At 29.9% G+C, this 25068-nt stretch overlaps 1 protein-coding gene across 1 annotated transcript in view; it reads left to right on the top strand.

Annotated features, from left to right (window-relative positions):
* LOC129968557 (neuronal acetylcholine receptor subunit alpha-7-like) overlaps window positions 1-25068 on the top strand; it is a 257844-nt gene that overhangs the window by 217569 nt on the left and 15207 nt on the right. The window contains exons 4-7 of the mRNA XM_056082571.1: window positions 8438-8547; window positions 14781-15037; window positions 16470-16664; window positions 19905-19991. Of these exons, the coding sequence (XP_055938546.1) occupies window positions 8438-8547; window positions 14781-15037; window positions 16470-16664; window positions 19905-19991 (649 nt within the window). The remainder of the gene's footprint in view (window positions 1-8437; window positions 8548-14780; window positions 15038-16469; window positions 16665-19904; window positions 19992-25068) is intronic.

The raw sequence follows: 25068 nt of genomic DNA on the forward strand, positions 1-25068 counted from the left end.
TTAAGTTTTTTGGATGAAAATGCACTGTTACTTCTATTCAAATTTACGAAATAAGAGAAACAAAACCTTTTTCGCTTTCATTTTATTCTATCGTGTCATAAAAAAATTTCATTTCAAAATTTGATGAATTTCTCCGATATAGACATTCATGCATACAAATATTTATTTTTCAGATTATGTCTGTGTGTTAATATATACAGTGGCTCAAACATTTGAGAGTACACCTTACTTTTCCTTGATAAATCTAAGCAGAAGTGTAAGTGCTGTAACTGTGTGAAATGTAATTAGACAAGCTGGATATTAAAATCGAATTGTTAGAGAGAAACCGTTCACCAGGTTTCAAATTCAGAAAAAGCGTTTAAAATATGCAAAAACTCATCAATTGAAGACCAATAACTTTAGGAAGAAAATTATATTTAATGATGAAAAAAATTCAACATTTTTGGCAGTGACACCGTCGCACCGTATGGAGAAAGCCTAATACTATTTTGAATCCAAAAAATTTACACCCTACAGTTAAACATGGTGGTGACTCCGTCATGCTTTGAGGTTGCATGGCTTCATCTCGAGTAGGAAATTTAGTTTTTAAAGATGGCATTATGAGTCATATGGCTTACTTGGATATACTTCGCAGCAAAATAAAGGAAAGTACTAAACATTTGGGTTTAGAGGAATATTTCATTGTCCAGCAGGCCAACGACTGCAAACAGAAACACGTAATGTCAAAATGTGGTGCATTCATTGGAAACAGCAATTATACACACCACCATAGTATCACGACATCAATGTCACTGAATATCTGTGGGCCATACTCGAAATAGTGGTTCAAAAACACAAAATTAGAAAAAAAAAACCATTTAAAACAAGTTTGCAAGAAGAATGGTGTAAAATATCTTCAAATACCATCAAAAATTTGTCGAATCGGTACCAGGACGTTTAAAAGCCATTATAAAAGCCAAAAGACATGCAATTAAATGTTGACACTTTTTTTCTTTGCGACATATTAGGAAAATTTCACTGGTGTATTCTCAATTTTTTGAGGAAAAAATCTGCGTATGTTTATTTAAAATGCTTCTGAAATTTTTCAGTTTAGAGGTTTTTTATTGATTTTTCTGTTTGCATAAAAACATGTTTGCGCTTTTCGTTAATGTGCTATTTATATTGAAAGTCGGATTTATCAATTAAAAGTAAGGTGTACTCTCAATTGTTTGAGCCACTGTATATAAGAATAAAATAGCTCTAAAATAGAAGAACGTGTCTGATTTGTCGTCTTTACTGTAAAACTGGAAATCTGTATTAAGTCCTTCAAAGAAAAGTGTCCGTATGCCGTTGCATATCTGAACTTGATAACTGAAAAAAAATGAATGGAAAAAATTGCATTTTTCTTTGAGAATGAAATTTGATTTGTGATTGGTACATAAATAGTACACATTTGATTATTTTTGAATAAATTATTCAAATATGGAACCATATACAGGATCTTTTTAAGTTCCTTAAATTCTAAACGGCGTCTTGTATAACCAAGGAAGTTAATGTGTACTTACAGAAAAGTGACTATGCTGAATTTATTGAGACATATTACAGCACCTCTAGCGATAATATAAGGAAGTTACAAAAATAATAAAAAGAATAAAAAAGACCGGCCAAAGAGTTCATTTAGAAAAATTTGCTCTATACCATAATAAAAACACAGGAAAAGGCTACATCGAGTTTTCTGGAAAAATATCAAGATATTTACTATCAAATTATAACTGAACGGTTCTTCTAAATAATGGTTCGTCTAAAATTGAAAATTGTATTATGCGATCGTATCATATAAATTAAATCCTACCTCAAGTAAAAAAAAAGCAATGAACACAGTAAACAAACAAAAAATCTGTAAAAAAAAATAATAAATAGTAGGAATTGCGGGGGAGGGGGATAATTCTGGAGAAGATATTATTGCAATTTAGGATGAACTTTTTTTTCAAGTCACTGAAAATTCATAATTTAGTCGTAAATATCTTGTCAACATACATCTTCCAAATTGGAATTTTTGACGATTTCCTTTACTTTTTTTTAGTTATTTTTGTTTCTCCTTATTTCTCCTCTAGGGGCGCTGTAAGCTGTCTTAATAAAGCGTACCTAGTCACTTTACTATAGGTACACTTTACTACCCTGATTATATGACATGTCCATTTGAATTTAAAGGGCTTCACCGTTGATTTTGTATATAATATACGACATTTCTTATATATTCGCAATATGAGAATATAATAACTTAGAATTGAAACCAACAAGGTGGAATCATACGCCTTCGACCATCACGTAATTATTCCTGCACCAAGATCATAAAAAATGGAAAAAGAATATTTTCGCGAGAAGCGGGTGAAGGATCAGTGGTACAGAAATTTTTAAGACAATATATATATATATATATATATATATATATATATATATATATATATATATATATATATATATATATATATATATATATATATATATATATATAATGCTTGCATATATATGTGAAGCAGGATGCAGTTTTGAAGACAGTGAAAAGACTTTCGATTTCGTGACGTCGTTTTATTTCATTTTGAAGAAGCGGGCATATGTACAAGCGATGAGCACACAGAACGGCACTGAGAGGAATGAAGAAAAAGCTCTTGAACATTTTATCCCTGGTCTTATATAACCAGAGAAATTGATAGGGGAAATATTTCTTCATAGTGCTAATATATAATGAGATTTCGATAGGGATTTTCGTTACACCCGCCGACAAGGTAGGGGAAACATAGGGAGGTTTTAAAAAATAATTTGTCTCGTCAGCGTCCCTTCACGCGGAGTGTGGAAAAGTGAGGCTTTTAGCCGATTCAGCAATTTTACATAGCTTCTCTTGAATTAATTAAGTAGAGACAGTGGAATTGGATCAAGAAATAAGAGAATATTTTAGAATAAAGTTGTAGTGGGCTAAATTAAGATAAAATGTTGGAAATTAATTAAACTGAAATTAGAGTTTAAAATATAATTATATTTCAAATTTGCTTTTTTTTTCTTATACGAAATATAAGGAAATAGTGTGATCGTCAAAAAATCGGAGCTTGAGACTTTATCCAATCTCCACATTTTAGACCTCACTCAGTTCGATAAAGTTATCAGATAGACAAAAAGAAGAGAGTGATGGATGGAATTTCGCATAGGGTCTCCACATCAAAATTAGACACATCTGTCAAATTTTGAGCAAACTCTTTTCAGAAGAAGTCTGTCTACACGAATATTCGATTAGAAGAGAACACAATAATTACAGAAAGAAAGGTAGATGAATAACTTACGGTACATAGATTTAACATCTATAGTGTAGACGCCTATTAAATTATGAGCAAAATCTGACAAGGGTTTGACTGTCTGTCTGTCTGTCTGTAGCTTCAGAAACATGTAAACACGTAATAAAAAAACGCAATAACTTAAATATATCGAATTTTGTACTTGATTTCGTGGCTACAATCTTAGTTCGTGTCTAATTTCTGTTTCAATGGCTGTTGCGTTTCAACGCGTCTAAATCACAGAATGGATTTTTTTAGATGCGATTAATAGCATTAAAGTGATTAATCAGCAAAAATATTGTAGAAGATCTCGAGATAAATTTTTAAAAAAATACTATATTCATATGAAAGTTAATATTTGATAATTTATGTAGGCCAAGGCATTGTCTTTCATAATATCTTCATTAGAAAGTACGCTAGAAAGTTTTAGAAAGAACACTCCCGTTGGTTATTTGCATTTTAACAGAGAGAGTTCGGATATTAGTAGATAAACTTATTAAGAAGAGCCAAACCAGGGGTCGATTAAAAATACAATTGATTCTAGTAAAAAAGAATATGTAATTCTATTTTTAGTTCCATCGAAAATACTTGAAAATAAAGTTTAAAAAAACTGAAAACGGTTTGTGAAATTTGAACCGGATGTATCCATTTTCATGTTGCCTTACTTTATCTAAGATGACATTTTGTTTTTCATTCAAAAATGTTTTTAACTGAAAATTGTAAAAAATAATTTCAATTGTAAATTCATTATAAATATTATTATTTGATTATAAAATTAATTCATTTTTTTTTTCCAAAACATTTTAAGTATAACTGCAGATTATATAAACTCAAAAGCATTATGAAACACATAATCTTGTCTCACTCTTCTCTGGGGATACATCTTCAACCGAATACTCTATTCAAGACATTGTAAATATTTAGAGAAACAGTTCAAAACTCCATAAACTTAACCTGTATTCGATGTGAGTAGTAAACAAACACACGTTTTTTTAAATGGCACTAAAAACAGTGGATCGACATGAAAATCCCATTTCTCTGCATGATTCTTTTAAGTATTTCAAAGTACGTTTCCGTGTCCCTTTTCTTTCAATCGAATAAAGTATTGTGTATAACTCTGACATAAAATCCTGTCCTTGACTAAAATTTTAAAAAAATGCTCCCTACTTTTTCTTTTGAAAGACATAATGAATTTATATAAGATCTGATATATTTTTTATAAAGAATTTTATCCTTTACAAAATTGCTTTAATAAACATTTGTCAGAACACCCCGTTTACTCATGTATATGTTACAAAAATTAAAGACAAAAAACGATTTCCACATAAAAACAAATCTTTGATGGAATTCTAAAACTGCCTCTTCGTTTCTGGGTTAAACATTAATTTTAAAATTATATAGTTATAAAATCTTTTAGCATTGGGAAGTATATGTAATTTAGTAACTATCATTTTAACAATAATCAACAATTATTTGCGAGAGTTATTCATTACTTTCATTGGCTGATACCTTTCTTAATTTTACATTTTATGCTTATTATTATATATCAAATGTAATAAAAAAACTCTTTTAATCGGAACTTTAAATAGAAACATTTTTGACTCTCATAATTTATAGCGTTTTATGAAATTTTAGAGGTTTGTTATAATTCTTAAAAAATTAATGTGAAAGTTTTTGCTATTATATGGGTTTTATAATAATTGTTATCCAATAAAAATAGGAAAATGATGCATCCTGCACAATGGCCAAACAGATTAGACATAAGAGTGCAAAATGTTAATACTTTAAACAATCTCTAAAGCAACTAACCATTCTTTATTTCTTCCATGTATATATCTAGAGGAAAAGTTTTTTTTATAAATATATATACTAATTTGATTGATTGTCTTTAATGTTAAATTGACAAGAATATCCAATGAGTTTGTAACTTTTGATATGGATATTATCTTCTCAATAAAACAATCTTGTAAAATGGAATACAAAGAAGTAATTTTCTTAAAATATTAAAGTTATTTTGTTGAAAGACATTCATTCTGAGAAATAAAACAAAAACCATATAAAATATTTGATTAAAATCTCAGAATTTGGTGTAAAGAACATCTATCACATTTCATTAGTCTTCAAAGCATTTTTTTAATTATCTTTGTTACAAATTAATAGGTTGACACACATTTTCCAGAACTGTATATTTCGAACTCAAGAAGGTCTTAAACGTGGAGATTCGTCAAAATTTCAAATTTGATGTTTCTAACGATTATAATAATTTCTCTATACTTCATAAACAAGAAAATAAAAATAGTCTATTTGAAATTTGAGCTATGAATTCCTTAAACTCAAATACCGTATTTTTCTAACGAAATGTGACAAAGATTCATCTTGATAATTTTACAACTGGCAAATCATACAAGATCCCTCGTCCATTTATCAATATTTACCGGTAATAAATCATGCGTCGACCTACTACAGAAAGCCACATATGAGACAATCTAAGCAAATCCTTCTTTGTTTACCAAATCGAAGTATTACTCCTCTGGGGGTTTCCGGTTGAATCCGAGAAATGTTTAATCCAACGAAGATATGGCACTCGTTTCTGTCTCCCGTTCTCCAGTGTCACTTAATTTGCAATGCAAACATGTGTATTATTTCGTGAACTGCTCGGTTGGGAGCAGTTTCATGAACGGTGAAATGGAATATTTTTAAGTGTCTGCGAAAGCCGAAATGTAGTAAATATTAGGCGGTTAATGAGGGCAACAGAAGATAACTGGATATGCATGGTGCTGTTTCGGTGGTAGTGCTGTAACATGTTTGAAATGTTATTATAAGAACTTTAATAACAATTAGTGGATTAATTAATAATATATGGCTAGCTCTAAATGGGTGAGCATTATATCTTTAAATGAGGACTGCTTTATAAATTTTAATAACTAGTTGCATTTAATGTTTTTCCCAAGATGATTAACTAATAAGCAAAGACAATCAGAAAATGAACTTTTCAAAATTTCCAAACATAGAAGAAAATTAAAATCGTCAAATTATCTGAACTTAAAATATTTAAAACTATTTTACTTAAGCATCGCAAACCCATTTCTGATACCTTTACACAAGCTTTCTCACTTTTCTTTTAGTTTATTACTTCGAAGCAGATGGGTATCCTTGAATAAAGGTAATAAGAATATTTTGAGAGAAAATGCAAATTCAAACAGTTTTATGTTATCGAAAAAATAAATGTGAAATATAAAGACTAAAACAAATATATAATGCCAAAAATAATTCATTTATAGAAATACATTAGTAAACTTGATAAACAAAGATACAGTACACTCTCGAGTATCCTGCCTAATGTGGCGGAAGCAAAAAAGGCGCAAAGGCCAGAGTTCTATGAACCCATTTCTTTTAACAGAATACAAAGCTTTTAAACCAAAACTCTCATTGAGTACTAAGCCCTCCATTTATCTCAAGCCAAGTAGATTGTGGACGCGCCTGCGACACGGTGAAACATAGAAGCAGTTGCTTCTATGTTTCCTCGGCTCTGTACTTGTAGTTTCTATATTACGATGCACGTTTCAAAAATTTATTAGAGAAAAATTAAGTTAACTGATATAAACTGTTCACTTTTTAACATTTCTGTAATCTTCTTTGTGCTGTACTTTAAAAAACATTAAGCATATACCAATAACGATTTAAGAATACTGCACGTATATATTGCAGTTATAATCATATATACTGCATATACTGCATTATGCAGTAATCGTATATACTGCAGTTATAACCAGGTACAGCGACAACAACCGAGGTCCATTACATACTAACGAAACAATGAACAAAGAGAGAACTCTACTCGATTCCTGTCGCACACGATTCGTAAGAGGATCGTAGCAGACGCCCGCTTTCAATGCCTGGGCAAATATTTCTAATAAAATGCCTTGCCTTCCACTTTTAGTTACAATAAAAGGAAACTAGGCCAGATAGTACGGAAGCCAGATAATCACGAACTAGATAATCGGAAGTGTAATTATATCAATTTTAGAATTTGGGAGGGTGTAAGCAAAATGATCAAAAATATTTCTTATAGTTTTTTTATGAAACCTTAGTAACGTCGTATGTTTACTGCATATTTTGCATCAGTTACGTATTCTATTTATCAAATTATATTGAAGAATTTAAATTCTGCCACTACTGTTTATCTCCTAAACAAGCCTTTTTTGCTAAATAGTGACAAACTGCACTTTCCTTTCTTCTTTCAAGTACATTTCGACACACATTTAATCCTCATTGTTTACTTTAAGCACATCAGTTTTTTTTATAATTTTTTTCTGATCTATCTGGTCTATTGTGTTTAATTTGAAATGATTTTATTTCTGCTGATGTATTGTGCTATCAGAAATTTGCAATTCATTACACCCATTTCTGCTGCGAATTTCGTCTAAAGCAAGCATCCATTTATTTAATAACACGTATGCACACCCAAACACTGTTTCATACACTGCTTACGTTTGTGATTTATTATTCTGTTGTAAAAATTACTTGTGACTCCAAAATTAATTTAATATTTGAACGCAGGTTTAATAATTGTTATGACCTTATTTTCATTTAAATATGCTAATAATAAAAATTTCAGAAAAATAATGGATTTCCTGTAATTTGAAAGCGTAAAAAATATATATTTTGTATGATAAATAGCCTATAATGATTAAAGGCCTATAATTAGCCTATAATGATTCTATTTCTGAGAAAAAAATATATTTAGCAGATGCTCAAAGTTTGTGAATAGTGTTGCTTAAAATAGCATACGTTTGTATTAAAATCCTTTTCAGTAATATATTGATCAATGCGTATCAAATTTTGAAGAAAACGTGTTTAAAAAATAGGAAAAAAACGCTATCTTTCTATCACTAAAGCTCCTGTTAGATTCCTTGTTAAAAGATAGCTCATAAATTGTTGAGTTTTCAAACCTGTACAAACAAAACATTTCTGTATTCAGTGGAATGCCCCTTATTTTATGAGACTAAAATTGAAAAAAAATCTAAATTTGAAAGTACAAATGTTCTCACTTCCCCTAAAGCTTCTGTCAATGTTTTAGAATCTAAATGTTGGATGAAATTGGCTAATAATCATATTTTCTGTTTTTCTAGGAGTGGGTTGATGTTAACCTGCGTTGGAACGCCAGTGAATACGGAGGTGTTAAAGATTTAAGAATACCTCCTTGGAGAATATGGAAACCAGACGTCCTCATGTACAATAGGTAAACTACTCTAACAAATACTGTTCTTTTCTAATCAAATACACGATTGATTGTTGCTTATGCATTGCAAAGTATATTTCGTGGATATCTAATAAAGCCGCTGCTAAATTCAAAGATCGAGGCATGCAGGACTTAAACTTCATGAAAAGTTTGTTATCGTCCTTAGAAAATTGTGTGGGGGCAGCTACTCCCAACCGATGAAACTAGGTGCATTCTACGGGAGAGGTTGTGCCGTGATCGGTGATATCTTTTAAGACTCAACCTTAGTTCCGTCCAATAACTGGTCCGATTATCGATATATCAAATGTCTTTCCGTATGTATTGAATATATCCATATGTCGATATATGCACTTTTCATACCGTAAGACGGGCAGATGTTTATGGTTATTGTCCCTGCGCAGTGACATATTAAACTCTCTGAAAACAAACGTAGTATACTATTGGTATGGTTTGAAATTCTGGCGATGGAATGTCGGTTAGGACCACATCATTATCTAAATAAATCACAAAATTATGAGATCAGTAAGAAATTAAACTTTTTGCAGATTACAACTTAGACATTAATCTACTAACTTAACAATTAAAAATCCAAATTTTTAATGAATTGAATCCATAATTTCATTTAAAAATTTGGATATCAGCGTGAGCTGCTGAAAAAAAAATTGCTGAAATTTCTTTGATTTACTCCCCCCCCCTTAAAATATTACGACACTGATAGATTTAAAATTAAGATTTGTAAAAATAAAAAGTTATAACGAAGATAATTTTTTCAGATTTGTTGCATAGATTTTTGAATAGACGTTTGCGTTTGCATAGACAGTTTCTTCTCATCAAAATAAGTAGTTTTCTGCAACGAAATGAGCATTTAATAAATCCTAATCTTGAAGTATCTAAAGATTTAAACATTAATATTATTTCAAAATTTCACTGCTTGAAACAACAGGCGGAAAATATAATGTTGCAAATGAATTATAAGCAATTCCATTATAATAAACTTTTCTCTTTGATTTTATTTATATCTCGGAACTTCATTGAAGAGTTATAAACATTTTCTTTAGTTAATGAGTATATAAATTAATGAAATATATTTACTAATTCTGGTTCAATAATATTTTATTTCCCGAAACGAGCAATTTTAATTTTTAAAATTATTTCTGTCCAGAAAGTATACAAACAAATTTGCAAATGATTATTTTGCAAATTTCTATTTAATTTTTGTCAATTTTTGAAAAAATCAAAAGACAATGAAACAATTTAAAAGGGAAGTACTTCATTTTATTTCAAATACTTTTAATAGAAGAATGACTGTTTATATTTATGATCTTAGTTTTTTTACTTTAGTCTTACTTTTTAATTCCATTTTTCATTTATTATTGGACGTATCAGAATTCTTTCAAATAGAGGTTTGAAATGTTTTATATTTATGTGCTTTTAATCACAATTGGTAATTTTAATACTTTCAGAACTTAAATATCAATTTACCAATGAATTAAATAAAACCATTTTTGCATAAGAAAACTGCCCACTGATTATCCCAATATTCCGTATTGTTTTTAACAATAAATGAAAATTTTATGAATAAATTACAAAAAATAACATAAATAATAAAAATCATTGTTAAAATTGAATTTCTAAAACCTGATTTTACTTTGCCATAAAGTACGTTTTAAATAGATTTTGTAACATATAAGCATTTTTTTTTCTAAATTAATGCATGCATTTAGTTCTTTCATTAACATGTCAATATCTTCTTCATCAATTATCTTTCAGGCAACTTTGGTTCAACTTATTTCAAATTATTTATGCAACAATTGTGTGTTTTGGAAGTGAGCACATGAGTGCAGGAAAGAGCATTCATTTATATTTTTAGTGATTAATTTTTCATAATTTAAGTGCATCAATATGCAAAGCTTCATCCAAACAGTTATTGACATTCATAGTGATAATTTATATGTCATGTTTTTATGTATGTTCTGAATATTATTGGTGAAAATGCAAACAATAACGATTATTGAAAGCATTAATATTTCATCTTCATTTTGTATAAACATTATTCGTGACATCTATGTGCCTATGTCTATAGAAATGACATCTATATGTCTTTCGTTTTTTATTGGTTGTTTTTATGTCTATGCCCTATTAATGTTATGCTAAACTACTTTGTTTCAATTTAATTTTGTAATATTAAAGCCTTATTTAACATGAAGATTTTGCGGAAAAAAGATCAACCTTATTCTATTGTACCATTGTCAAATGACGAGTCGGTAGCCCCCTTCCCTCTCCAAATTTTCTGGCTACCTCCATCTAAAAGATTTTTGACTTCATCGCTAGGCATAACGTGCACCAAGTGCGCGTTATGCAAAGTTAGCAAATCACATACCATGTCAAATATTTGATGGTATGTGATTTGGAACCATTTGATCCTAAAAGTCAGTATGAGTCCAGATAAGAGGATGCAAAAAACGTTAATGTATTATATAATTTTTACAAAAGTATATAAGAAAGATCTTAAGCTATTTGAGGATTATGTTATTTAATGCAAATGTGTACTATTTTAATTTTCTACTCTCTTTGCTGAATATGTATATATTTTCTTCTATTTTGTGTAAGTATTTTATCGTAATGATGTCTAAAAAAATTAATTATTCTGTTTCTAACTATAATCTGAAAATGAGTGCTGTTATAGGCTGAATGTTATTGTTAAACTTTTTTTTTTTTTTTGCTAATGTGAATATATGTTTCCTTTGAGACAAATGGGTTGAATATACTTTGCATAGCCATGCATTTTTGAAAAAATATGGATAATAAGTAAAGGAAAATTTTTCAAAATCGTCTCCACAGATGAATAAAAGGCCTTGAAGACAGAAAAAAAAAGTATTACTGTCAATATCTTTGAGAATTCTTTCAAATAAAGATATATACATATTTCCTGAGAGCTCTGGAATGCTCACACCATTCTTTGCTTTTCATTATTTTAGATTTATATGACAAATTTACCTGTAGTGGCTTTTACATATCCCTGCACATTTATTAAATGATAAGTTCGGCATGGCAGCTAGATTAGCGTCTACTTTTCTGCCAACTCAAATACCTCTTTCGGATTACAAGAAATATTTATTACATATATGCATTGTCAAATTATTTGGGATGTACGGTATATTAATAAGCCCCATATGATTAGGCCTACTGCAGATCTCTGGTTCACATTACCTTACAGGAAACTGACACCATTTTAGCAAAGCTCAGATTAAACTCGATTCACTTATCAGCATGTGCTGTTGAGTGAATCAGCATTGTTTTACTCAACACAATGCTTTCTAGAATTTTTGGTATTTGGATTTCCCTCACATTCCATAATTCGATTTTATTATAGATTGAAATAAATATTTTAATAATATGAGTGTATCACAACTTAACCCAAGGAGGGTTTTGTACCTTAAAACACAAACTGAAGCTCAAATGTAGTCGATACAAATAATCACAGAAGTAAAATAAGCTCTTATTATAGTCTGAATTTTAAAGCATTTATATTGATATTAATATAATAAAGTCAAGCAGATTATTTTCTTGATGTTATTATTATGGTTTTAAATCGCAAAATTTAAAATATGAAATATCTTAAAGATGCTAGTATAAAATATCTTAATTTCACTAAAAGTTAAAAAAAAAAAAAAGAAAACGTTGCTATATATTAGCGTAATATTTTTTTTTGTCCGTAATAATAATAGTTATTCTGCAGTGTTCAAAAAACGCGCAAACGGTGAAATATTGCAATAAAAATAATCAATGGGGTGTACTAAAATTTCATAATTCAAACTACTAAATATCTTAATATAATGGTATTTTATATAATGATATTTTAAACTCTAGTAATATGTGATAGATAATTGTTATAAATTAACTAAAGGCCCATTTCAACTGAATTCTTCGTAGCATATGATTAGAGTAAAAAATAACTATTACGTCTCATCATATACTTATACTTCCTTTATCTTACTCAAATTATATATCTTTTTTTTTATGGGGTAAATTTGAAATGAAGCTTATTACTCATACCAGCTAAAATTGTGACTAATAAAATTTAATTAATAATTCAAAATTATGCCTCATTTAAATTAAATATAAGTTTTGGAATTCTATCAAACATCATAAATAATAATTAAGATAATTATGTTCAAAATTCCAAAAATTAATTTGAGTTTTTATATTTTTGTATACATTTTCAGGTAATAAATATTCATATAATGGAAATTTATTTTAGAGAAATTTAGCATTTTCCTCTCTGTTTTCAATTTTAATTTCTGATTTATGAATGGCCGTTTAAAAGTCCAAAAAACTGAAGTTAATTATCCTTTGTAAATTATAAAATGCACTGCATTTGATAAAAGATAGCAAATAAAAATATAGATACACTATGAATTTTCTTTTGAAGTAACTGAAGTTCTCAGTAAGTGAAAAATAAACATTACCAATGTTTAAAAACTGATTCCACTGTAATATCAATGCATTATTATTATTATTTTTTTTTTGCAATAATATGGTTATTTTCACTGCCATTCAAGTTAAAACGTCTAGCTTATGTAAAATTCTGGCTTTCTAGTTTCAAAAAATTAATTAAAAAATTAATTCAAATTAAAAAATATTAAAAATGTATTCAAAAAATTAATATTTTGCTAGTTAATTTATAAAATAAAACATCAGTAAATAATGAAATAAAGCAACGTGTATACGTTTTTCAAGGAACTACTGCAGAACCGAATGAATATTATATTTTAACAAAACTTGCTCTAACTTGGCGTGGACTGAATGGCTCAGTGGTAGAATGCTCTGAACTGAAAGCGCTAGTTCGCAAATTCGTATCTGACTGTAGGCAAATTGTCTAAAAATTGTTTCGCTATAGATTTGCTTTCTGTTTGTTCTGGAGTATTCTTATAATTTCTGCATCTTTCTATATCTGGAAGATTCGAGTCATTTCGCCTTGGGGATCAAGACACTTGTAAGATTTAGTTCCCTGAATAATGTTACGAGTTGAGATTGCCGAGTGTTCTCTTTGACGTTAGTTAACACACAGTTTATCTACGTGACAATATGAAAACACGTATAATCAAAATTTTCGTTGATTATTAACAATGCAATGCGGTTGAAAGATAAATGTGCTGATTAATATTAATTATAATTAAATTTTAATATAAACCTGCTCATAAGTGATAACTTAAAGTTTTCAAGAAATGGATTGTATTGAAAACAATAATTCGTTTTTTTTTTAAAATAAGCATTCCATCCAAATGAGAAAAACCATCCATTTTGGCATATCTTGAGTAAAATTTAGTCTTATTTAATTAACTTTGTGTGCATGTTGACATGTGATCAAATAAAAAAGAAATTTAATGAACTTTTGATATATAGATAGAATAAAAGTATTAATAAGCTTCATAAATCGGATAAAGTTCATAAATGTTTTTTGTTTTCATATTTTTATTATTCGAAGTTTTTAAACAAAAGTTTATTGTATCTTTTAAGAGAGGAGGAATATTATCTTTACATGCTCCTCGTACTCGGTTAATTTCCAGATAATGTGTCGTCTGTTAATTCATCATATGTGAATAATTCCGAAGTAAATCTATCATCACATTTCATGTTCTTGCCAAAAGTCACCTCAGCCCACAAGCGGTTTTAGACTTTATTATTTGATAGACATTTTATTGCATTTGATATGAGAAAAATATAATAACTTTTAACTATACAATTATGCGTCTGCTTTTTCTACAGCTAATCAGTTGATTTCGATTTCATAAATGTGGCACAATCTGGTAACGTATTTATGAAATAATTGAGTTTAAAATTCCATTATATGTATGATAATAAATTATGAATTAAAATCTAAAAATTGAAAAATAAATTAATACAAATATGTAATTAATATAATACAATATTAATACAAATCTTTAAATATGCACTTTATATATATTTAACTTAGTGTTGTGATTTATAGATTCGCAAGAGAACTTTGGGCTTTAATATTAACTTTCCTCTTCAATAGTTGTTCGGTATGATGACTTTCTGTTATTGCAATTATCCAACCATCTCAAATCTTTTTCCATATTAAAATGAGTTATCTAATTTAAGGATATCGATTTTTCTAATTACCATCAAGGAACATTCTCAATTTAAATATTACTAAAAAGATAGGGCAACAAAATCTGAATGAATGAACCTTCTCTCTTTCTTTTCAGTGCCGATGAGAAATTTGACGGCACTTATCACACAAATGTCGTGGTTCGTAACAATGGCAGCTGTACCTACATTCCTCCGGGTATCTTCAAAAGTACCTGCAAGATAGATATAACGTGGTTTCCCTTCGATGACCAACGGTGTGAAATGAAATTCGGCTCGTGGACGTATGACGGATACCAGTTGGACCTCAGACTGTCTTCAGAGGATGGCGGAGATTTGTCCACATATATTACAAACGGAGAATGGGACCTCATTGGTAAGGATAGCTTTCAAACAGATACTGGTAATCAAATAAGTACTGGTACTGGTAAACAAAAAGCACTGGTAATCAAATAGGTATCAATGTCATCAAATACCTTTATACACAATGATAAGTATTGGTAATAAAATAAGTTTAGGTAACCAAATATACTTATACATGTTGATAGATACTGGGAATCAAACAGGACTGGTAATAAGATGGTTATATTGGTAAGTATAGATTTGTCCATTTATATTACAAATGGATAATAGGACCTCATTGGTAACGATGGCTTTCAAAAGCTGTATATTTCCTTTGAATAATATCATACGCATTCTAAACGTTTCATTTTGCAACCTATAAAGCTCGTGTAGACAGTCTTTTTTAATTTAAAAACCTGCTATTTTATTATTGGCAATAAAACATACTATTTGAGTAATTAGGAGCTATAAAGATCAAAGACTCTTTCAACATATTTGCTCAAGAAAACATCAACGCTTTCTGATATTTATTCATTTTTAATTCATGCAAGCTATATGGATTATGAAATTCATTCGTTTGTGTTCTACGAATCTAATTTTGAGAACAGGAACTACTTATTGGCTTGTAAACCAAAACAGTGAAAAAATAATGAAAGATAAAGAATAAGTCTGATATAAAATAAACTCGTATGTAATTGCTGTCTTTCAGTGTTTCATTAAATGTTTAGACATTTTATATTACTTAGCTATTTATACATACTTTATATTAATATATTTTCCTTGGATAAAATTACTAACTATAAACATAAATTAAATAATGAATGGTAAATTTTTTATCAGATTTTGGAGATAATAAGAAAATAACATTTGATATAAATATGTTCAGTCAAATGTAGGACATCCTATTGAAATTTATTTATCAATTTTAACCAAAACTGTTGTTACAAAATAGATTGTAATCAAATTGTAAGCGACAAATTTCAGTATAAAAATATTATAATATACGAGCTGAATTAACATTAAGTGATTGGCTTGCAAATAAAAATTATTTTTAGTGCTGAATTTGTAAAATATATGTTAAAGTTAAAATATTTCTATAAAATATGAAATCTTTTAAAGAAGCAGTTGATTATAATCAAAATACCGAAAATAATCTCTGTACAGTTTACCAAAATTATTGTTTTTTACATTAAAGATTACTTATAAAGTAATAAATTGGACTTAATTCACTTTTACGTAGCAAACTATAAAATTTGAAAGCTGGTAATCAACAAAAAGATGATATATTCTCGATTACCTGATTGCTTTCGTTAAAATTAAATGTTTCAAAAGCATCTCAGTAACTGTAAGACAATTCCTTTTGATCAACGATTTAAAAACTTTGGACCAGTGCTTCGAGATTTTTTATCTTACCTTATTATTTCTCTTTTGTTCGAAACTCATTTTTATTTGTGTTTGTTTTACAGCACTGCCAGGTACGCGTAATGTGATAGTGTACGCGTGCTGCCCTGAGCCTTACGTGGACGTCACTTTCTACATCCACATCCGGCGGCGGACCCTCTACTATGGCTTCAATCTCATCATCCCCTGCGTCCTCATCTCATCCATGGCACTGCTGGGTTTTGCTCTGCCCCCGGACTCGGGCGAGAAACTCACGCTTGGTAAAACCGGGCACATCTCTTCTTCAGTCACTTTTTCATTGCACCTTATGAGACCTACTTACTAAGTGTCTCAAAAATAACTGATAAATTAAAAAAAATAATAATAAAAATAAAAGAAGAAGAAGAAATACCGAATGTGATAGAAATATATCGTTTGCATCCTTATACTCGGAAAATAGAAAATTTTATCCCACTAAATTATACATTTAGTTAACATTGCCACCTAAAGATGGCGCTGCAAAATACGAAAAATAAAAACCGGTTTGCAAAGAAATAAACAACGATGTTTTCAATCAAACCGCTATTTGCTACGTTGCACAGTCTGAGGCAAAAATTTCCAGATAGCAGGTACTTCGTTCTAACTACATCTTTTACAGATCGCTTGCAGCGACACATCTCGGTAGCAATATTAATTAAATTTGAAATTTGATGGGATAAAATTCCTCGATTTCCCAAATACAAGGTAGCAAATGATACCTTTCTCGCGCATTCCTTTTTTTAATTAATTTTCAAAATTCCTCAGTTATTCTTGAAACACTCGGTAGGTTTTATTCAGAAATGCTCAGTAATCTAAGTAGTAATCAAAAAATCCTTTAATGAATTCATAAGTCATTAGCAATAGTTGTCTCCCTAGATCTTTCTCGTACACTCTTTAAGAATAATATTGTGTATTGTTTACAACATTCCATTGGCGATATGTAGCCTACTATCGTGCTGTCCCCAGCGATTATTCACTAGGATGTAGCTTGTTATTCAAGTATCAAAAAATCGAGTGTGTATTTTGGAAGACTTTTTTTTTCCAATACAACAAAATGACATACCAATATTTTTTCAATCATTTCGCTTCTGAGTCATCGCATTTACAAGTTTCTGAATGTTCAGATACGATGAAGCTCTAGTTGAATGTGGTTTAAAATTTGATAGGTGTGTACAATACAGATATTAAATCTGTGGACTCCCCAGCCCTTAAGACTAGACCACTTTCGTCTCTAGTAGTTATCGGGATAACTTATATTTTTACATCAAAACTTCCTCGAAATGGATTAGGTTCAAAATTTCACTGATATCTAAAATTTGGTGTAAAAACCATATACCAAATTTCATTCACCTAGTTCAACCGTTTTTAAGTTATCGCGTTCACAGAGGCATTCCAAAAATGTATTTTTCGGAATCAGAGAATTCTAAAACACAAAGATTCGTCAAAATCTTGATTTCAAATTTTTTGACGATTATTATATTGTCTTTTATTCTTCGTATATGAGATAGTAAATCTTGGTAAGAAATTATTATTATTATTTTTTTTCTTTTCGCTTTGCTGAAATTTAGATATTATAATACTTTGTACACCATTCTTTCAATATTTCATTATGATTAATATTGAAACTAAAATATTTATTCAATTTAGATAACTGAATAAAATCAAGTAGCTTTATTTGATGATTTGAAATTGTAAAAATTCATTTTGTGCTTCAAAAAAAAAAAAAAGAATAAAAATGTATTTATTGCAAAGTTTATTTTGCAATGCAGTGCTAGTACAAAAGAAGATATGAAATCGTTCTGCTAAAAGAAAACACATGCAAAAAAATGACGTATCAACTGTTTGCCTCTATCATTTATTTTTCAAAATCAGAAAATAAATCTATTATTTTGGCTTTTCGACAGCCTGAGCTTATATTAAAAGTCTAAAATGCAATACCAAGCAAATAGTATTTTTATAAGATATTGAAATCGAGAAACAAAATCTATTTCTGGCTAAATTATCATTTTCTACTTCATGATTTTATACAGGGTTCCCACTTATATCCGTTGCACCCCTTTTCACTTCTAAGCGATGACAGCTTAATCCATGAAGTTGACTAGGTATTGTAAAAAGGCTATGTGCTACTTTTTGATCAGACAACTTACATCTCTATCTATCACCAAACTTTGGAATTAGTGGCCCTATTTCACAAACGTTGAAAGATACGAAAAAAGGGACAATTACAAAATTGTAAAGTATTTTTGATTTAGTACGAAAAAAAGCTTTGCCAACATTAAATTCAAAACAGGATGCAACATATGAAGATTTGAGTGCTCCCGATTTCGAAAGTTGTCTTAATGAAAGCTGTCATAATGAATTGAAGAAAGAAGCTGAGACACTTACCTGTCTTCACGCTCACTTACTTATATAGCTTGGAATACTATCCGTTTGCCACTATGCGCATTTTAACTTGTATTTAAGTTGTTGTCAATGGGCAGTATTTCTCGTTGCGCATTGTTCGATATGGCAGGTGTTACGGAGGCACAGGAATTAGTAATTTCATTGTCAAAGATTCTGAGATGTTGGCAGAGGAGTCTCCGTTTTATGTATCCCCATAAGACCGCGTTCCGACGGCCTGTGGCTTTTACGAATGTGGTCGTAAATCTGCCAACTGACCCATTGTAGGACCATCCTCACCTGTGGACATCGGTCGAATGTTTCCCACAAATTGTCGGTAAAATGAAGAAACATCAAAGAACCCTGGAAAACAATAACAGAAGGGAAAATGGTGCATGTCTCAGATGCTAAGGTAGTCGGAACGGGCCTTAAGAAGCTCAATATGGTCAAGTCAGGTGAGCCAAGAGGCCACTCTACGGAACCACCACACCCGATTACTTGATTATCTATTAAGTACTGCTTACTCTTATGCGAAGGGGCACCATCATGTAGGAATCATACATTTAGGAGTTAGTACAAAGCTAGAGTTTCAAACAAAATCAGTTATTACATCTTGAAGAGGCTCCAATACCATCTTCCATTTAACGTTCATTTGCCTGATACTCTTCCAATGCATTTGTCTTTAAAATTTCCGCTCAAAACTTTAATCATCCGTCGTTTCCACACAAACAATCAAACAAAGCAAAGCCACTATCAAACAAATGTTCATTTTTTTAATATTTTTTTAGAGCACTAATACAGCAAAGTATCTTTTCGTACCAAATCGAGAGTGCTCTACCACTTTATGGTTCACTTTTTTTCTCGTATCTTTAACTGTTTACGAGATAAAATTCTAATTCTGAAATTTTCCTATAGATGGCACTGTAATCGAGTAGCTTAGTATCTTTTTTACCTTTACCAATTTTATAGCTTAAGCTGTTAAGAAGTTAAGAGGGTGCGACGAATATAAGTGAGAATCTTGTCGTTTCTCCAGATTTCCACATTGAGAACTGGAGTATGATTTGCGAAAGTAGGTAGTAACATGTGGTTCATTCTACTATTAGGTGTCACCATCCTGCTATCCTTGACTGTGTTCATGCTGCAGTTGGCCGAGGCTATGCCACCAACCTCCGACGCCGTCTCTATTATAGGTTTCCAAATTATTACTCATTTCAGTCTGCTTATTTCCGATTGCTTTTTGTTCATAGTCCTCCTTGTTTTGACGCAACAGGTGTTTGATGTTTTGTTTGTAACGATATCTTTATGTTTTGCCTCAAAGCATGATATTCGTGATTAGCGTTAAATTTCACTTTGTGTGAAAGAATGAAACAGAAAGCTGCGTGTGTTTACCAGTTCATGAATTTGTGAATTATCTTTTATAATTTAATACATTTCTCTGGTTGGTTTCATGAGCACTGATGTTTCATTCATGTTGTGTGTTTTCATGAAATAGCTCATTACTTTCTTAGTATTAATTAAGTATTATAATTAAATGAGCATATATGATTTCCTTTTTCTAGATTATCATTGATGAATATTTAACCAGTATTTTATGTGTTTATACTGTTGAGTACTTATTAAATGTATTATTCGATTTATGTATCAAATCTATATAACAAAACAGGGTTTGAATATTTTAGTTGAGAGAACGAACGATCCTTTTTAAACTGAATTATTATAATTATATATATTGCATAATCAATTGAATAACATATTTCTAAAAGAATATGTTATTCAGTTAATTATGAGTATAATAGAAAAAATCAGAGATATGAACTTTCATTAAGCGTACCTAAGATATTAATTTTTTATAACCTTGTGCTGAATTTGTTTTTGAATAATTGAATGTTTAAACGATGAATAATTAAATGTTTAAACGATGAATAATTAAATATTTAAAAGATTAATAATTAAATGTTTGAAAGATGAATTATTAAATGTTTAAAAGATGAATAATTAAATGGTTAAAAGATAAATAATTAAATGTTTAAAAGATGAATTATTAAATATTTATTAATTATAAGTTAGTGTAAGCCTTTATAGAATTACAATCAATAGCTTAAATGCATTTTACAGAATATCTTAAAATGGATTTAAGTTTTCCTACAACAGAATTCGTAAACCAATATAATTATTCATTTTATTGCAAGATATTTATGTTTAAAGCAGAAATATTCGTTAGTTCTCTCCTTTGTGTTATAAAGAAATCTTACAAGTAGGTGAAACTGCTCATGCCATTGGGAATGGTTTGAATTAACTATTATATTCACTGGATTTAAATTCATGAGATTTAAAACCAGTGGGGTAACATAGACTATGCGTTCAGTGCCAGGCTTCCTCGATGTTATGAACTGAAGCAAAATATATGTCTTCAATTCGCAAATATTCTATTGGCAACACTGAAACAAATCGAAGCTAATCTCTTTTTATGACCTATTATTTTTGACAACTGACTACCATGTGATTTCATAATATTTTGCCATGATTGTAAGCTTCTGAAATCAAGGCGATATCTCGTACAAATACAAGAAAGTATCCTAACGGAAATTCTTAACCTGATTCCTTAATCTCACACAAGAATTCATTTTATAATAGTTTGCTTAATGCTTAATTTAGAAAATAAAATCTATTCTGCCATTTTAAAACATCTTGTACCTATCTATTCTAGATTCATTGCTGTGACCACAACATTCATGCTTCACAGCATATAATTTACAGCAGTAAAATTTTAATTAAAAATGAAACTTTATCATTCATTTTGTATTATTGATCAAAAGATATATCATCATTATTGAAAAATTATCTTGTATCATCTATTATTGAAAAATTATCAACTGATAGAAACTCGACCGTTTGTGCTTTTCAACTCTAAGGTGCCATGGAAATAACGGATCCCAAGTCATCACTCAACTCCATAATTCTAAGAATACTACAGAGATTCTAAGAAGATATATTAGAATCTTCTAAATGATCAGTAAATTAAATTTTTCTTCAATTAAAGGGCCAAGTAGTAACAATTTTAAGAGATTCAAAATCAGTCACTGTATGATACAAAGACAATTCAGATATGGATAAATTCTGTTTGCTTTCCATTTTATTAAAAATTATCAGTAGTATCCAAGTATTTAAATCATTTGCGCATTAATGTACTATATTGAGTGATATTATTGTAATTCAATATTCAACAATGTTTGACAATATTGCGAATATTGTTTACATATCATTCAATATTGTACTATATATGTGTGCTACTAGGGTCAAACTTTGCTGATTGAAAAATCAAATCAAAAGCGAATGATCCAACTTTGGATAATGAAATGGTTTTGGAAAGGAATGGAGTGGTTTAGCTGGAATGGATTGAGAGGAGAATTTAATTTTTCTTTAATCTGTATGAAATAATACAATTTATCCCATAAGCCAAATTTTAAAAAAAACTCTTTCCATTTTGAGGTGAAACGGATGAAAGTAAGTAAGAAATAACAAAAATCAGTGCGTATATCGTCCATTCAAACTGAAACCCGTCGACTTGTAGTTATATGTCGTTCGTCCTTCCGTTTTCAGGTGTGACGGTTCTACTATCCCTAACTGTATACCTCCTGATGGTCGCCAAGATCATTCCCCCGACATCAGACGCCGTGTCTTTAATAGGTTCAGTCAAGTCTACCTTTTCCATTTGCTTCACTTTCCTGCTCTACACGACCCCGGCCCACTTGCACACACACACACACACGCTGCTGCGATGCTGAAGAATTTCTGATTGGGAATAAGCCTCCAGATTAAGTTATGAAAGGTCACCATTCGGAATTGAATACCCAATGCTTGGAAATCAATTGATTATATCCCTGAAGTTTCGTGCAAAGGGAATTAATGAAAATGTTTCGGAAATCCCCCTTTCGCAGAGAAGTTTCATTAATTAAATGAAAGGATTACTTGGAAGTTAGCTTTCTATTCAAATGTTCTTCAGCTCAGAAATTTTAACGTTATGAATAGATAAAAGTGAATCGCACGAACTAATTTTTTTTTACTGAATAATGAGGCTTTTGAATTCGAGAAAGTCATTGAACGAATGATGTTTCAATAGATTTTTTTTACTGTATGGATATGTATTAAAGACGTGTTAATAGTAGCAAGTATGTAACCTAATTTCTTCATTACGATCATGTTTCATTGAAATTCTAGTTGGGTGGGGAAATTGTTTTTATTCTAATTAGTAACATTTTAATATATTTTCATCTTTAAAAAATCGAAGGAATTTTTTTTATGTATATATATGTTGCAGTGAAAACTCGAAATTATTCAAAATACGAATTAACTAACACTTTTTAACGAAACGCGCTAAGGAAAACACATTCTGACTGAAACCACTAGGGAGAACTGGTTTCCTGTCGTTATTTCCGGTTTTGTCCAGTTAAAACTGTAAGAAACTTATTTAGTTCAACATTTATTCAATAAGTATATGATTGCTATTTATATTATTTTAAATTCTATAAGTATTTATTTAGTGGGCTACAATCAATCAGGATACAAGTTTGATACAAAAGCTTATCATATCACAGAATTAGATGTATCGCCACAATTTTTTTTGATCCAAGAACGGGTATCAAATCAGGAAATGCCGCTGAGAACAACAGCAAAAAAGAAGCTGTAGGAACTGGGCAAGGGTTCTTCCTCTGTTCTTCTAAAAAGATTGCTCTTCAAGGAGATGTCTCTGTATCAAAAATGACACTCTTTGCAGTTCTAAGTGTCACAGTACTTTGATTTGTCGAAATAAGTAATTTGTAATTACGGTAAATATTATCCAAATAAAGTGTGTGTTTTTATTCAGTGATAGGTACTTTCCTCGAACATTGCTTTAAATATAGTTTAATACAATAATTTTGGATAGATACAAAAAATATTAAACCAGAACAATAACCAGTTACAGCAGGAATAAAATGGGTTCTCCCTAGCTCAGTCAGAACGCATTTTCCCTAGTTAATTCGAGTTTTCCATAGCTCTGTTGGTTCAAACTCGTTTTACCGAGTTATTTCAGGTTTTCAGTGTAGCATATACAAGAGCAGAACCGTAAAATACGAAGGGTATCAAGGAACTATGTTCTTTTAAACAATTTTTAAAAAAGGAAACGATTATTAGAAAATAAATTATTCCATAAGGAAGTAAAATGCTTATTTTTTCAACAAAGTTGCCATTGTTGAATCATTTATCATAGTGGGGCCCGAACTTCTGCATGTTTTCGTTACCTGCTGTCATGAAGAATAGATGACAAAACTGAGGAAAATGCATCGACAGTGTCATATTGGCAAATCATCTATTGTTCTCTTTAATCTTCTCAACAACTTCCTTAAGCAAATCATCATAAGTCAAAAACTGCCACCCATTTCGTTCTTTATCGCGATCATTTTCATATCATTCGTTAAAAATGCACACTCACCTCCTTGTCATTGAATCATTCATCGGGCTTAACCATAATTTCACAAATTTGTCTTCAAATTTCATTTGATTTAGTGATCACGGCATTAAGAAAAGGGATGATACAACATCATTCAATCAATTAATCAATTTTTAAACATTTTAAATTATCAGCATAAACCGACGCATTATAAAAATTACTTCAATTTTTTTATTAATGAATCAACAAAATGCATGCACATGCCTCAGCGAGAACTTTGTTTACATATGAACAAATGGCGACAATCCACTAATGCAAATGATACCTGGGCTAAAGATATTTAAGAGCATATGCTCTAAAGTTTCAAGAAAAACAAAATCCCAGCTCTCGTCGTTACACTGGCAGAAATTCGTACATCATATCAATAAATATTATATATATTGTTTTGATAACGCTTTAGTAGCACTTTCATCTAAAAAACACAGTCGTAAGACAAATCTAAAGCAACTCAGAAAGACTAAAAAACTAAATCAAAGAAAAATATTTTAATAAGTTTCACAGAAGACCCATGATTCTGCCTTTACACACAATGACAGAAAATGGATTGTTATGCTTCTGATTTTTAAGGAATTTACTTATATATCTTTATCATCTGGAATTTCATTTGTATTTGATGATAGTCACAATTTTTGAATTTTTTTAATGATTCCTTATAGATTACATTAAGAAAATAAAAACTATTTTATCTAGTTATTTATCGTCATTAAATGATTTCGGATAAATCTATAAACACATTTTTCAAACTGTATTTTGAAACATTTTCATTTTTAATTCATCCA

Source organism: Argiope bruennichi, chromosome 5 (assembly GCF_947563725.1).
Source record: "Argiope bruennichi chromosome 5, qqArgBrue1.1, whole genome shotgun sequence".
NCBI lineage: Eukaryota > Metazoa > Arthropoda > Arachnida > Araneae > Araneidae > Argiope > Argiope bruennichi.